The sequence below is a fragment of the Cyclopterus lumpus genome, chromosome 1 (assembly GCF_009769545.1).
Source record: "Cyclopterus lumpus isolate fCycLum1 chromosome 1, fCycLum1.pri, whole genome shotgun sequence".
Classification (NCBI taxonomy): Eukaryota; Metazoa; Chordata; class Actinopteri; order Perciformes; family Cyclopteridae; genus Cyclopterus; species Cyclopterus lumpus.
The window spans coordinates 20,450,814-20,466,049 of record NC_046966.1 but is presented as its reverse complement, the minus strand read 5'-3'; the positions used below and the strand labels follow the sequence as shown (position 1 = coordinate 20,466,049).

At 47.5% G+C, this 15,236-nt stretch overlaps 1 protein-coding gene across 1 annotated transcript in view; it reads right to left on the bottom strand.

The window, feature by feature from the left end:
• Window positions 1-1,070: 1,070 nt before the first annotated feature.
• Window positions 1,071-15,236, bottom strand: part of sorbs2a (sorbin and SH3 domain containing 2a) — a 28,052-nt gene continuing 13,886 nt past the window's right edge. The window contains exons 11-20 of the mRNA XM_034543753.1: window positions 14,260-14,309; window positions 13,324-13,502; window positions 10,005-10,084; window positions 9,633-9,730; window positions 9,157-9,271; window positions 8,891-9,019; window positions 8,588-8,782; window positions 3,942-3,979; window positions 3,641-3,747; window positions 1,071-3,212 (exon numbers count right to left, since the gene is read on the bottom strand). Coding sequence (XP_034399644.1) covers window positions 3,151-3,212; window positions 3,641-3,747; window positions 3,942-3,979; window positions 8,588-8,782; window positions 8,891-9,019; window positions 9,157-9,271; window positions 9,633-9,730; window positions 10,005-10,084; window positions 13,324-13,502; window positions 14,260-14,309 — 1,053 coding nt within the window. The 3' untranslated portion in view covers window positions 1,071-3,150. The remainder of the gene's footprint in view (window positions 3,213-3,640; window positions 3,748-3,941; window positions 3,980-8,587; window positions 8,783-8,890; window positions 9,020-9,156; window positions 9,272-9,632; window positions 9,731-10,004; window positions 10,085-13,323; window positions 13,503-14,259; window positions 14,310-15,236) is intronic.

The following is a 15,236-nucleotide window of genomic DNA, read 5'->3' as shown; positions in this document are numbered from 1 at the left end:
CAGGACTCCTCTCACCACGGAGCTCGTCAACGATCCACTTTCAACACACCGTCCCTCTTATTTTTTTACCTGTCAAAAAGGTTTCCTCCCATCTTACGAAACACCTTATTTACTGTGCTCTTTGTTTATGATCACAGTGTTTTATCATGATTTTTTTTCATCTTTTGGAGTTGCCAAATTCTCACACACTCACTCACTCACACACACACACACACACACACACACACACACACACACACACACACACACACACACACACACACACACACACACACACACACACACACACACACACACACACACACACACACACACACACACACACACCAAAATCCAACCGGCTGCGGCTTCATGGTTCGTTTCTGCGGTTACCATGACGATAACAAATCAGGGGAAGTTGATGGTGGAACATTATACCCAAACTGTCTGTCTTTGTAGACATGGAAGAGTCCCGTTTCACTTCGTTCTCTCACACGCCTGCAACAAAAGCAAATATAGAAGACCAAGTACAATTTCTGCCATTCATTGATCCCCGTTACATATTTTAAGTATCGTCTGTGCTGTCAAAAGATTGATGTAGATTGTTTAACTCGGCTATAAACATCCATATCAAGGAGCCCCTCCTGTTTTAATCCACAGCTGAAAATAGTCCCCAACAAATACATGATTTACTCTTGTTTGAGTAATATTGCTGAGAGACAGTCCGATGAACTGTTGTTTGTTGGTACTTTGGACCTCTGGTGCTCAGCAATAACAAGGTTTTAGATCTAAAAGATAACCTGCAACTCTGTGGAGTTTTCAATGTTTTTCGTTGTGCACACCACTGCCCCCTACAGTCCATATGTGGAACTGTGTGAAATAAAGAGAAAGTCACCTTCGTGCTTGAAATAAAAAGAATATCGTAGGAAAGGGGTTGAAATCTCTGAATCATACCTTTTTAAACAACACACATGAGATTTTTCTTTTTTTCGTCATCAACAATTGAAGTCGTCTTCCTGTTAAGCTCAGAGGACGAATAAATAGTTGGAGATATTTCATCTACAAGCTGGATTTTATTAGCAATACATCCCCATAAAATCATCCAACAAATGCTAAGATATTGTAGAAATACTTATGATACTAGGTCCAAGAGTGTGCATCGAATTTGATATTAACACCAATAACATATTAAGATTAACATTTTGTCATTACACGTATAAACATAGCAGGAGTCAAATCCATGTCTTCAATCCCAATCTGTTCTTCATGTTGTATCAAAGGCAGACCAGAGGGTCACTGTGTGTGTGTTCTGTGCACACCTTCCTGATGCTTTTCTACACTATAGATGCATAAATTAAAGTTGTTGCATCACAGAAGAAGTTTATACATATACGTACGTGGCTAGTAAATTAGTGAGTTGGACGTAAGGCAGCGAATCACCAACTACAGTAACTTCTAAATATGTCGCTGGCTTTTAAAACAACGGAGAACTGGAGGAAGAAAACAAATAAAATAATAACTTTTTGAAAAAAAGTGGAAATTAGCACCACCGATGAAGAATGTGAAGAAAGAAGGAGAGGAAACCAAATATGATGGTGGGTGAGAAAAAAGCTGACTTTATAAAGCAAGTGGATGTTGTCCATTTTACAGCTCTCATACAAAAGGCTTACAAAAACACCAGACGCACGCACGCACACACACACACACACACACACACACACACACACACACACACACACACACACACACACACACACACGGTGTCCTCACACCAACTGAAATAGTGGATGACGGGGGTGAGGTGAAGGACGGTGAATGATAAAACAAAAAATATATCTTAAGGTGCTTTAACAATTGTTTTGTTGTCCGTGTGAAACACATAACATGAGAACAATAAAAACACATACATCATATCCACCGAGCATGACAAGCTAAAAAAAAAAAAAAAAAAGGGCCGATAATAAACAGCGTATGACGTGAAGACGGCGACGGTTCTAGAAGAACACCTGCAAAGTGTTTTATATAAAAACGTCCTCCTATCCCGCAGCCGACTTAAATAACTCGGCGTAAAAACATCGCGACAGCCCCGTGAACCGTTGTGTTGTCACTCAGCACCTTTTCTGGACATCGATACCGGACGGTGAAAATAACACGCCTTGAAAAGTTCTGACCATCGTCTGGCAACGCAGTTGCGACCAGCACTCGTCCTCTAAATAAATATAATACCTAAAAAAAAGGTTGGTCGCCTCTTTGCACGTCGAACATCTGGTGTGTCAAATCGGACGTGAACATTTGAGATCAAAGCAAACACCAAATTGTGTTTTTAAAAAAAATGTTGCGTTAAAGTGCATCAAACCTGGCGTGAAGATGAATAAACCAACAGGTCGAAAATCTTTCTTTTTGTTTCCTAAATCTTATACTTTAAAAACTATTACGTCAGGTCTAGACAGCAGGTGCAAGAGCCAATGATACTTTTCACACTTCTTCCATTAGTAATATTTGAAAATGACTGCGTGATAATGATTAACGATCTTTCATATCCCCAAAATTCCTGTCAAGCGGGCGACGCGTAACACATATTGATGCATGCACATTCTTTTCCTTAACATCCTTTTCCCTGAAACATCGGCTGCAATCCCTTCAACTCAAGTCGGGATATGACAGAACACTGGTTCTACAACTTTCTCTGCACTCCAGGTCTTTGGGGATATTTGTAATTGAACACTGAAATGAAATGTAACAAGTGTGTTTTTAAGTGTGAGACAAATAAAAAAGTAATAAAAGAAAGAGGTGACCGTGGTGATCGTACTGCACTGTTTTCTATCATTTGACTGTTCGCAAAGTTCCTTTCGATGTGCTTCCATCCCAGTCAAAGGGTTAAAGGTCGCTTGACTGGAGCGCACAGTTTGGGTTCTCCGTGATAGAAAAATAAGATTAAAAAAAAACAAAAAAAACCAACATTATTTTAAAGAAGTCTTCCATTAAAGATGGCTAGTTAGAGCTAAAGGTTGTGTCCGTGTGAAGCCGACGAGCCACGCAAAGTGTGCGACGGGTCTCTGGGGAGGTGGCGTCCTGCAGGGTGCTGTGCTGTGCTGGGGGGGGGGTCGAAGAACGTGTCACAGAAAGGGGCGGAGCCAGGGGGGTGGTGGTGTTGGTGGTCTGGAATCATCATTATAGCGGCTTCACGTAGTTTCCTGGGAAGGTTCCAAACAACTTGCTCCGCCGAGACGTCCCTTCAGAAACGGAGAGAGCGAAAACAATGAGATCGTCGGTGCTTGAAACTTGGCAGCAGCTGTCACTAATATCATTACGGCTTATTACTAATAGCTCACTGCAGTCTGGAACGCCGCCAGACGCGGAGATCAAAACCGAGTCACATGAGAACATCTTAGGAGGGCAAAGTCCCCCCCCCCCCCCCCCCCCCCCAAAAGAGTGTTTCAGATTAACAAACAGATTCTCGGGGCCATCAGAAACTGCTCAGTTGTGAAGGATAACAATGACTCGTGCCCATGCGGTGGGATCACAGCGCCACCTAGTGGTCTTTGCAAAGTCAACAGCTTCTATTTGACCAAACTGAGCTGTTCCGTAAGGCAGATTCACGTAGTGTCGTAAACCGCATGCCCTCACAGACGATAACAACCCCGGTGGTCGCTCCTCTTACCGACAAACCAGCCGTCGTCACACTTCTCCATCACGTCCACGACGTCGGCCTCCTTCAGCTCCAGCTCGTCCTCGTTGCGAGGCATGTAGTTGTACACGGCCTGGTACCTGCGTTAGGAGAAGCGACGGTGAGACGACGCTCACGCTATTCTGCAGTGTTGATACTGAAGAGTCATTATTTTTAGGTTCTGTACCGCGATCAAAAAGCATTTCCTGATTACAATTACCACACACACACACACACACACACACACCTATTTAGTTTTTATCTTTTTCGTGGATAAGTGAGAAAAGGAACTTACGGGTCTCCTCCACCGTGGAGAGCATCGTGGACCAATCGCTGTGAGGCGGACAGAAACAGACAGAAAGTCAAAACGGTACATTTGAAAGGCTTTTGTAGAAGATGTCAAACTCGACGTGTCCCGGAGTGTCGCTCACGATCAATAAGGTGTACTTTCCCTACCGAGAGGCGTGACCAAATTCTTTGAAAACAAAACACGAATAGAACAACACGCCAAGCAGAAACACAACAAATGATCCTTTCTTAAGGAAAGTGACACTTGCACGGAGACAAAGAGTACAGTCAGAGCACGGTTAAAAAGGAAGACATGCCCCCCTACCCTTCGACCTCTAACGGGGGACAGGTAGGACCTCCGGGACAAGATGGGGCTACGAGGAGGTTTACCACCGACAACCGGATCCTGCTCAACAGGCGGAGAGACCAGAAGCAACACACCGGTAATCTTCAACAGTGATAGACGGAGTCAGCGGCCGTCGCGGCGATGAGCCGAACGCACGAGCACAAAAAAGGCCAACGGCATGCTGGAAAAACACCACCGGCCGACATGCAGACGGCGAGGAGCAGCCTCCGAAACACACCGCAGCCAGAACCAACACCAGGGTTCTCCGCTGTCCAGGGTTCCCACCGCGGAGATCTGGATACAGCCCCCCCCCCCTCCCCATGAAATAGGGTATAAAATGAACCGAATCCTCCGCACTGCTTCTGCATGAACGAGCCCATAGAGCAGGAGGGGTTCCCTTTTCACCCCCGAGCCGCTCCACCCCATGAATGGAGGAAGGAGAATAACTGTGGATTTGGTTTCTGTGCATTTGACAACTTTTAAGACCTAATGATTTAAATAAGGGCCGTTTAAGTGTTCGTCCTGAAAAGTCCATTTATTTTCCTCCATAGTTTAACCACTGTGTGTCCCGCCACTCTTCCTGGAGGCTCGGGCTGTACAGCTTAAGGCCAGTTAGATTTAAGACTTTTTTTTAAGTGAACTAATTCCACTCAAAATTAACTTTACGTTGATGCACCATTCCTCTCAAACGTTGCCTGGTAACGGTACATATGTATATGTATGAGATTCTAAATTGTAATTCGTAAAATTCCCATTTCTCGCTGAAAGATCCATAAGACATTTTTTTTTCCCCCTTAAGGCCTTATGTCTCGATTCATGAAATCAATGCTTTGTTTTTGAGGATCCGGGGGATGCCGATAAATCATCACCACATCACACACATGACCGTGCACAATGTATGTTAGTGCGCATCACACAGTAGTCTCAGCCACGGCTGCAACCATTGTTATTATTGTTCATATCTGTTAATTAATCATTTAGGTCCTAAAAAGTCCACAAATAGTTGGCCATAAAACACAACCTGGTAGATTGTGATGTGCATTTTTCACAATTTACAAGGATACGAAACAAAGAAAATGCAACAAATCGGAGCATTCTGCTGAATAAAATACCATAAACGGTTAATCCGACGTAAACAACATTTCCTGTCAGTGGATTAGTTGACGGATCACTTCAACCACGGCGAGGTCAAGACATACATCGTTAGAGAGAGGCATCACTCCTCAGTCCTCGGCACCACAACACACGATCTAAATCAACGGCGTGGTCTCAACATTCCAGCGTTACCTTCACCTTCGGGGACCTGCGTCCTGGAGGAGGCACCGTGGGGGGGGAGCGCGGGGAGGCCAGGGGAGGAGAGGCGGGTTTAGGGGGAGTCAGGGAGGGGAAGGGGACGGGCGACCCCGAGTCGGGGCCGGATGCGACCGGATGAGACAGACGGAGAGCGCCGGAGGGGTGAGCGACGGAGAGCGGCGACGGGACTTTGGGAGGAGGGCGAGAGGAGTGGAGGGGAGGTGGTGAGACGGGCGGAGAGGGTGAGACTGGAGGGAGCGGCGAGGTCATGAGGTAAGGACGGGATGGCGGACGAGGGGAGACAGGGGGGTGTGTGGGAGGGATGGCGCTATGATGATGATGATGCTGTGACCGCAAGAAAGAAGACGCAGAAGGAGTAAAGGAAGAAGGAGAAGACGAAGAAGGAGTAAAGGAAGAAGTAGAAGAAGGAGTAAAGGAAGAAATATAAGACGAAGAAGGAGTAAAGGAAGAAATAGAAGAAGGAGTAAAGGAAGAAATATAAAACGAAGAAGGAGTAAAGGAAGAAGTAGGAGAAGGAGTAAAGGAAGAAGGAGAAGACGAAGAAGGAGTAAAGCAAGAAGTAGAAGAAGGAGTAAAGGAAGAAGGAGAAGACGAAGAAGGAGTAAAGGAAGAAGTAGAAGAAGGAATAAAGGAAGACGTAGAAGACGAAAGAGTAAAAGAAGAAGCAGAAGAAGAGGAGGGAGTAAAAGAAGTAGAAAACGAAGGAGTAAAAGACGAAGTAGAAGTAAAAGAAGACGAAGAAGGAGTAAAAGAACAGGTAGAAGACGAAGGAGTAAAGGAAGAAGTAGAAGAAGACGAAGGGGGAAGTAAGGAGGTTAGAGGGAGTGGTATTGAGGGAGAGGGGAGGCCGGAGGGAGGAAGCCGAGTCAAAGTGGAGGGAGAGACATCAGCCTACGGAGGTAATGACACACACATCAATTCTGAAGATGAAACACAGACGCTAAATGCTGAGGATTTCTATTGAGCCCCAGAAAGGACATGGAGGGAAAGAATGCACCATTTAAAATAAGACCTACTTTTGTGTCTGTTGTACAATAGTGATATTTTAAGACTTTAAGAGTCTTATTCCTTCTTTGATTGAAGTTACCTAAAGGAACTTATATTTTGTGTTGATTCTGGCGGTCCCTGTGGACAGAGGCGGTACTGTTTCTCCTCTAATTGTATGGCATGAAGATGAACTATATAGAAATAGCCTATGCCTGTGAATGACAATGTAACACGGCAAATTCATATGAAATCTCTATCTACTGCTCACCGTAGAGTAAACTATTGAGTGCATCTTATATATGATAAGGAGGGATATAGATGAGGACAACCGGTAAACTTCAATGCGATCCTCAGCCTCCATTATTATCTGTCCCCATGGACAACAACGCTTGATCATTTTATTTATTTAACATAATGCTTCCCTGTAAATGCTACGTGACACGAGAACATTAACCGTTGTCTCAAACTTTTGTAACAGAAGGCAAACGCAGGCGTATTTCTTTTTAAGAGTTAAAACCTTTCCCTCCATCTAACTTCCAGGGCCCTGGAGTGTTCCCTCCCCCCCGATGCTCTACCTGTGGACCGAGTCCCTCATTTACACCTCCAATGTCCTCCCCTTTGTCCTCTCTAGCTTCGCCGTCTTCCTCAATGAACAACTCCGTATATCCCCTTCCTCTCACCGATGGTGCTCTCTGAGGCTCAACTGGTCGCTCGCTCAGAGCGTTCGACTGCCCTCCCCAAGTGACGGCTAGTGGCTCCATTGTGACCGGCTTATTAAACTGCACCTCCAACCGAACGCCTGCCGAGTCGCCGGCTGGAGTTACTTCTGGTGGTTTCCCAGCTGCGTGATGGGATTCCTCTGCTTTTAGATTAAACCTGCTCTGCGATTCCCCGGTTAGCACAGCGGTCGGGGATGCTACCGGGGACACTCTTGAAAAGTCTGCGCTGGTAGAACCATCCAGAATCATGGCCAACAGCTCGTCATACGGGTCGTTCACCCGCAGCTCAACAGCAGGCATTGTGCTGCTTTTGCTTACTTCCACACGCGACTCCTGCAGAGGAACTTGTGTGGGCGATTTGATTGGCTGTGGCATTGTGCAGGACAACATCGCTGGCTTAGAAATATGTAATGGTTGAGCAAATACTTTGCCAGTGTTGTACCGCAGTACAGAGTCAGGCAGCGGAGAGGCAAATGAGGGATGAGGCGGAGGAGGAGGAAGAAGAGGAGGAGGAAGAAGAGGAAGCTGAAAGAAAGGCGGGGGAACTAAAGCGAGTCTCCCTGGAGGAGTTATGGAAAATCTCTGGGCCGGCAGGGCGGAGCCTCTTTTTGATGGCCCAGGTGGGGGTGTCTTAGGTTCCTGTGCCTTGAGGAAAGGTGCGAGGTCAGTGGGGAGGGGGGGTGGTGTAGGCGGTACAGGGGTGGATGTGAGGGAGCGAGCTGGGGTGGACTCTGAAGGGTCCAATGTGAGGGACAGCCACTCGCTGGTGATAGCTTGCAGGTCGAGCCTTCTCAACGGGGGGTGGCGGGAGGGGAGGTCACGAGTGGCGGAGGATGGAGGTAGATGGTAGAGAGGCTCCATGAAGGTGAAGTGGAAGAGAGGGAACAGTGGAATTTATAAAAGTGGAACAGAGAGTACAGTGTGTGTTCTTTGTACGTGTGTGTGTGTGTGTGTGTGTGTGTGTGTGTGTCTCATTTGAGGGCTGAACAGAGCTAAAGAGCTGTATTTACTCCCTTAGGCAGATGATGCATTTACTTATATATCTAAATATATTGACATACACTATTTTACTGAGCTGGAGACATTTTTTGTTTGTTGGTATTTGCAATTTGTGTTATGAACCAACACTCCTGTTCTGCAACATAAATAAATGCCCCAAATTATAAATAAATGAATAAATAAATTAATGTCTAAAGCACCTCAAAGTGCTTTATTAAATGTACAACTCTATTCAAATTGTATTGTTCATTGTTTTCTATCGTCACAATGTTGTCGCGATTCCCCTACCTTGGTGGGTGTAGAGCTCGGTGTCCTGTTGCCAGGGTAACCGTGTGGGTCTATATGGTGGCTGGAACTCTTGGACGGGGAGCGCTTGACGATGTCGATGTATGACACAGGAAAGATGCCCTGCTTGCTCGTGTCTGGGATCTTCCCCTCGTACCAGTTCTGGTCCACCTGCCGTATCACAACCACCCTCTCGCCCTGCGTATACACACAATACACACATCTTTTAATAGTTCCTCCCATTACATAACCTGTGGCATTGTTGCAGCTTTTTCCAGTTCACCACACAAACAATAAACAGGCTACCTTTCTCAGTGACAGCTCCACGTTGGTATCGGCATTGAAGTGGTAGCGAGCGACTCCCTCTCCGATCTCTCTGACGTGCGCTGGAGGAGGAGGACGAATCGGCTGCTGCTTCTCTGAGGACGGCATCCTCTGTTCATGTGTGCATTGGTGGAAATGTGTGTGTGTGTGTGTGTTGAAGAGGGACAAAAACGAGCCACAAATTACACATGAGAATGTACTCATGCGAATGGTGCACAGGCTCACATGCAGTTTATGAGCTTACTTACTTCCACATAGGAAATGGGTAATATGCCAACCCGTCCGCGGTGCTCTCCTTCATACCAGTTGTTGTCTATCTGCCGGATGATGTTCACCGCATCACCCTTCTTAAATGTCAGCTCCCTGCAACACATTCATGTCATCAAAGTGCCGGCGCACAAACAGGAAGAAAAAAGAAAGAAACAGCACAGCTCATTTCACATCAGCGTCAGCAACAGAACGTCAAACAGCCAAAATAAGCTTTATTCATGCAGTCATTTAAAAGACGACATACAAATTAATCTGTTAAAGCCATCCAGGTGTGGTGGTGAGATGTGACAGTGAAGCAAAATTAATTTTATGCAATAAATGCACACACACGCGCGCACACATCCGAGATGGTAACTGAAATGCAATGAGTCGAGATGCGTTGATGTGCAGTTAGGCATTCGCACTTCAAAGCTAGCTTCCTCGTGCGCGCGCTCCGTGCTTTTACTGTACTCACTTCGCGGTTTGTGCCTTAAAATCATAAATGGCCCTCGCAGGCTGTTTCTGATGGAGGAGAGAGAACAGAATAAGTTGTGTCATCTGTTTATGGGAGACCTAGGAGATGAGAGTGAGAAGAAAGAAAGCCGGCAAGCATTAACCAGGCAAAAAATAAAATAAAAAAAGCCTTTTCAATATTTGTGAGAAGATGTCACTGTGCTGTGGCATCGTGACGCTACTAAGAGACAAACATGTTGAATCTGAAAATATGTGTGTCGTGCCAACCACATTATTAAAGTGTACTTCAGATAAAACGGAGGTTTTATGTTCATTTCATAACATGAAATGCATGTTGGTGTTGAGAATGCCAGCGAAAGGTTCAATGTCGTACCTCTCTGTCAGGAGTAGGCCTTCTACTCTGGGGGGTGTGGCGTCCATCCACAGTGGAATAGCACCGGGAGACATCCTGGTCTGTGGTTAGCAGAGACACGTGAGAAAGGCAACAGGAGTTACCATAGCAACCACAATCATAATCACATGACGCATGCTGACAATACAAAAATGAGCTTTGGCGAGGTACTGAATGGCACAGTGATACGATGACGACGTTCCAACAAGTAATTTAAGGAAAGAAAGCTGTGGGGGTAAAAAAAAAAAAAAAAAAGGATTGTTTTATTTCCACTTCACTGGAAAAGAAAACCAGGCGATTGTAATTCCCACAATATGAAACATGCAGTTGAATATCGCTGAAAACACAACATGAAATGAGGGGAAAACGGCTACAAACTGTAAAAATGACTAAATGTACAAACATGAACAGACGAGCAAACCGGCTGGAAGGAAAACATGATTGTGGGAAAGAAATACGACTCCGTAAATGAATCTGCAAAACAGAAAGAAATCATACAACAAAAAAAACAAAAAAACAATAATCAAATTATAAACATAGAGAGGAATATTCACCTGTATTAACTTCAACCAGAATAATGAACTGTAAATTCTCAAATAACTGTTTTACTCAATTACAGTGAAGCTCAGGCCTTTATTTGAGATATAGTATATATTAGTCCTGGAAGAAATCTGCTCTTACTTATCATTCTGTTGCTTTGATTTTCTCCTAACAGAAATATTGTTCTCCCTCACTATATAATTCCAATTCTTCCTACTTTGCTATTGTTGTGTGGGGGGGGAGGGGGGCTCAAATTAGGTTTCCAGCAGCTCAAATAGCTTAATCCTCCCAGTTTAGATCACGAATGTGAAACACCGGCAGGACGTGTTTAGTTTCACTAACAAAAGAATGCCAAGTATTTTAACACCAGGCTTTACTTGAGAATCCACAGTAAACATTCTTACTGAACTTCATATACAAAAAAAAGCACAGTAATGGATGTATCGGCTGACCGATTACAGGGATGGGGCAACAAGCCCATGCAATACTGAGCTAAATGGATTATGTGTACACGTTTATTACCGTATGTGCTGGTGTGACAAAGTGTACACATGCATAATAGAGGTGTAATATGTGCGTCATCTCCACCTGAATAACAGAGACCATTTCCATTGCCCTGCTCCTCTCCATATTCGTTATTGTTTGAGGCGTCCGAGTGGCGTCCGTAACAGGCACTGACTGGCGACTGTAGCCGCGGTGTGGAGGCGTCCCCTCCGTGTGAGGCATACTCAGTGGGGCTCCCATCCGGGTACAAAGATGCAGAGGACTGACCCCCGTGCCAACACCCCCTCCTCCCCCGCAACGAGGAGCTCCGCTCGGGCACGTTTGGCAGCAGCTCGGACAGTATTCTCCTCAGGATGCTGTCATCGGGTGCCCGAGTTCCTCTCTGGCCTCGCTCCGCTTGAATGTGCTCATATATGTCTCTCAAGGCCGCATCTAGCGCTTCATAAATGGCCTGTTTGGACTTGGGTCTGCCGCCTCGATCTGCGCCGCCGCTGCTTCTTCTGGAGGTTGGCGGGGAGCCCTTTTTCCTGCGGAAAGGCACTGGGCTGACCAGGAAGGCCAGCTTGGACATCGCTTGCTGGGACTGCGAGCTCTGGATTTGGGAATGGCTGCTGCGGCTCGGCTGCGACGGTCTCTGGGGCTGCTGGCGCGCTCGCTCTCTCTCATGGCGAAGCATGGTCGTGAAGCGGGTATAAGAGGCCGGGCAGCGGCCCTTGCAGGAGCTGATGAGGTGGCGGTGTTGGTAGCCCTGGCTCTGGCCTAGACTCTGGTGGCCAGGCTGGTGGTGGTGGTGGTGGTGGTGTTGGTGATGACGCAGGTGGTGGTGAAGGGTGGAAGAGCCGTACAAGCTCTCAGAGGAGGTCAGCGAGCAATGGTCAAAGTCACTCTCGCTGCAGAATGAGGAACCCTCCACCTGGACGAAGTCGCTGAGGTCAGACGCAACGGCGTCTTGTTCGCTGTCGGAGTATTCCGGGTTGGCTTGTGGGCCTTGAGGAACGGGAGGAGCGGGATAGGACCGCCCGCGGCTCGGCTCCGGCCCCGCGCGGGGCTGACCCTCAGGTGGGCTGCGGGGTCGATGCCGTTGATCCATGGCGTGAGGCGCCGCTCCACTGTTGCCGTTGTTGTCTTCCTCGAGTAAAGACTCGATGGAAAAACGGCGTTTTGGAAAACTGGGTGTGGCGCTGCCGCCGCCGCCGCCGCCGCCGCTACTGCTGGCTCGAGACGACGAGTCGCCCGGCGTGGTGGCGCCTGAAGGCACCTCAGTATCACCCAAGTTGGGCATGGATTTGGACTTCTGAATAAGGTGCTCGTACGCAGAAATGCGCTCTGGCACCGTGTCGCGCGGCACCTCCACGCCCCAAGAGGGGGCCCAAGGAGAGAGGCGATGCCGATGCAGGTGAGGCTGCCGCTCGAGCTCCAGGATGCGGGCGCGCACCGAGCGGATCACTTCGGACGGGATGAGGTGAGCGCGGTCGATCTGGTGCATCTTGCGATAGAGCTGGAGAAAGCCCGGCGAGTCGTGTGCCAGTCGCCGGTGGAGGCGGGGCAACGAGCGAGCGGAGATGGATCCGGTCGAACCCGAGGGATTCTCATCGCAGACCAGGGACCCGGCACTTTCCGAGCGGGTGGCGTTGCGCCCGCCCGAGCCGGAATGCCCGTCATTGAGCAAGTCGTCACAGCTGCGTGACTTGAGCTTGCCGGGGACGGGCGGTACCTCGTCCGCGCTGCTCCACGTCTCAGCGTCCGGGCCTTTGGTCGGCCAACTGTTCTCACCGCAGACGGAGGAGCTGCCTTCCTCGCTGGCCTCCTCGTGGCAATGGACAAGGTCAGAGGGGACAGGGGGGAGATAAGGACCTGGGGAGGTCAAACTGTTTGAATACATGGTGCATGCGTCCCCACCTTTCAGATGTCCAAGAAAAAGCAGCGTGGTGAAAGAGAAGAAGGAGGGAAAGCATATTTAGCAATAATACCCAGCAAAAGGATGGAGGAGCTGGGGAGAGGGAGGAAGTAGGAGAGAAAAGAGTAAAGGTGGTGGGGGGAAAAAAAAAGAGGAGGATTTGATGTCTTTTCTTCAGACTTCCACCGATACGAATCTAGGAGACTTTCGGACCTCGCCAGACAGACATTGTGTTATGAAAAACATCACAAATGACAACACATCTTCTTGGATTTTGAGGCAATGTGGCAAGTAAGTAAACACACGACGGTCTGGGTGAAGAGAAGGGGCAAGAGAAAGTTTGTTTGTTTGTTTGTGTACCTTTGGCTCTGGAGGGCGAGGCTGGTGAGGAACGAACCGCAGGTTTCTTTAGGCTGCTGCTGGGTCTGTAGGCATCCACTGGTTTGGGGAAGGTCGGCGCTCTGAGGCTCTGAGGCTGAGCGCTCACTTGGGAACTTGTCGGCTCGGACTTCCTTCTCTTCCTGTAGTCGCTGGCGGCGCTGTAAACACAGCCGGACGTCAAGGACGACACGAGACACTGGTGCATGCGTGCGTTTGCAGAAGGCACATTTAATTCAGGTATTATAGAAAAAGTCTTACGAGTTCATACTATTTACTGTGTTTCCTGTGTCGGCAGTACAAACCATGTACCAAAAATATCGTAAAGAATAAAATAAATATTATAAATAATGAAAACGTTCTTTTCTCTCTTCTAAACCAATGCTACACAGTTAGGCCATTATCCTCGTGTCTGGAAAGATACCTTACTTCCTTGTATTCAAAAGACTAAAAAGCCAATGGGCTTTGACAAACACACTCAAAAGCTCACATGAATTACACGGCCTATTCATCCCTCTTCTGCTCTTTCTGTGCACCGAGGAAATTGCGACTGAATAAGCAGGCCATTGGTGAAAGGGGGCAGGCCAAGGGGAGGAAGAGGGGGGGGGGGGGCAGGATAGGAGATGAAGGGCAGAATCAATAGGTTTGCAGGGTTAATTTATTCTGGTGTTAGTGAAAGGGTGATGCAAAGCGCCCCCCCCCCCCCCCTCAGTGGCAAAAGAAAATAAAGCCCAACACTAATCTTTGCATTAGTAATAACAGACACAGAGGCTATTTGCACCAGGAGTCAAGGCAAGAAAGAGCCGTTTGTGACTCCCCGCTGAATCACAACAAGGACCACTGCTGTTGAGAGGATGGGGGGGGGGGGGGGGGGGGGGGATGAGTGATGCAGAGGAAAATAAAAGAAACAGAGGTTACCTCGCAGGTCTCTCAGGAGCCTTGTCAGCGGGAGCGATGTGCAGGGATGTCTGAAACAGGGCAGACGACAACAAGAGAGAGAAGTGAGGTCGGCAGGAACAAAGACTCGAGGCAGAGCAGTTCACAACGCACAGCCTGCATGCGGTTGTTGTTGCTGTGCCACACTCAAAAGGCTCCCCCAGCGTAAGGTGCGACGGATGCTGGTTCCACATGGCACACCTGAGCCGGGGGAGGAGGCCTACGGGGTGTGAGCGGTGAGGATAAATTGTCTTTTTGGACTCGTTTCATAGGAGGATGACGGCAAAGGATGTAGTGAGCTGAGCTCAGGGGGGGGCGGGGAGGCGGGGGGGGGCAAATGTCGCCCTGCAAAATGTGGCATGGATCAGCTGGAATGGGTCTTAGTGGCACTTTAACGGCAATGGTCTCTCTGAGGAAATGCTAACCGTGAATAATGAAACACACAATAATGTTGGAAATATATATAAAAAAAAGATTTCCAGTGAATTATATCTATATTTCTTTAGATCTTCATAAAATGTCAGAGTAGACAGAAGTCATACAACCCCTATGCGAAGAAATGAAGAGCACTTCACAGCTGTAAATTAAAAAGTCTTTACAAAGCAACATCATGCTCATAATTGTGGTGGATGGCTGACAATCACACTACACTACATTACTCATTTGAAGAAACCACGTCTTACAATTTCCTGAAATAATAAGAGATTTTAAATGCCTGTGACTTGTTAGAAAGTGTGAGATTAACAACACCACTGGAACACTCATGAATGTGCGATTACCTCAATACGTTGGCGAGCGGAGATGTCTGGATTATAATCCAGCCGTTTTTTAGGAGGCTTCAGCCCCAAGCAGCAGCAATGAGCAGGAGGAGGAGGAGCAGGAGGAGGAATGGGAAGAAGGTGAAAATGAGGTGGAGGAGGAGAAGCAGTGGTGACATCATGGGGAGAAACCAACAAAAA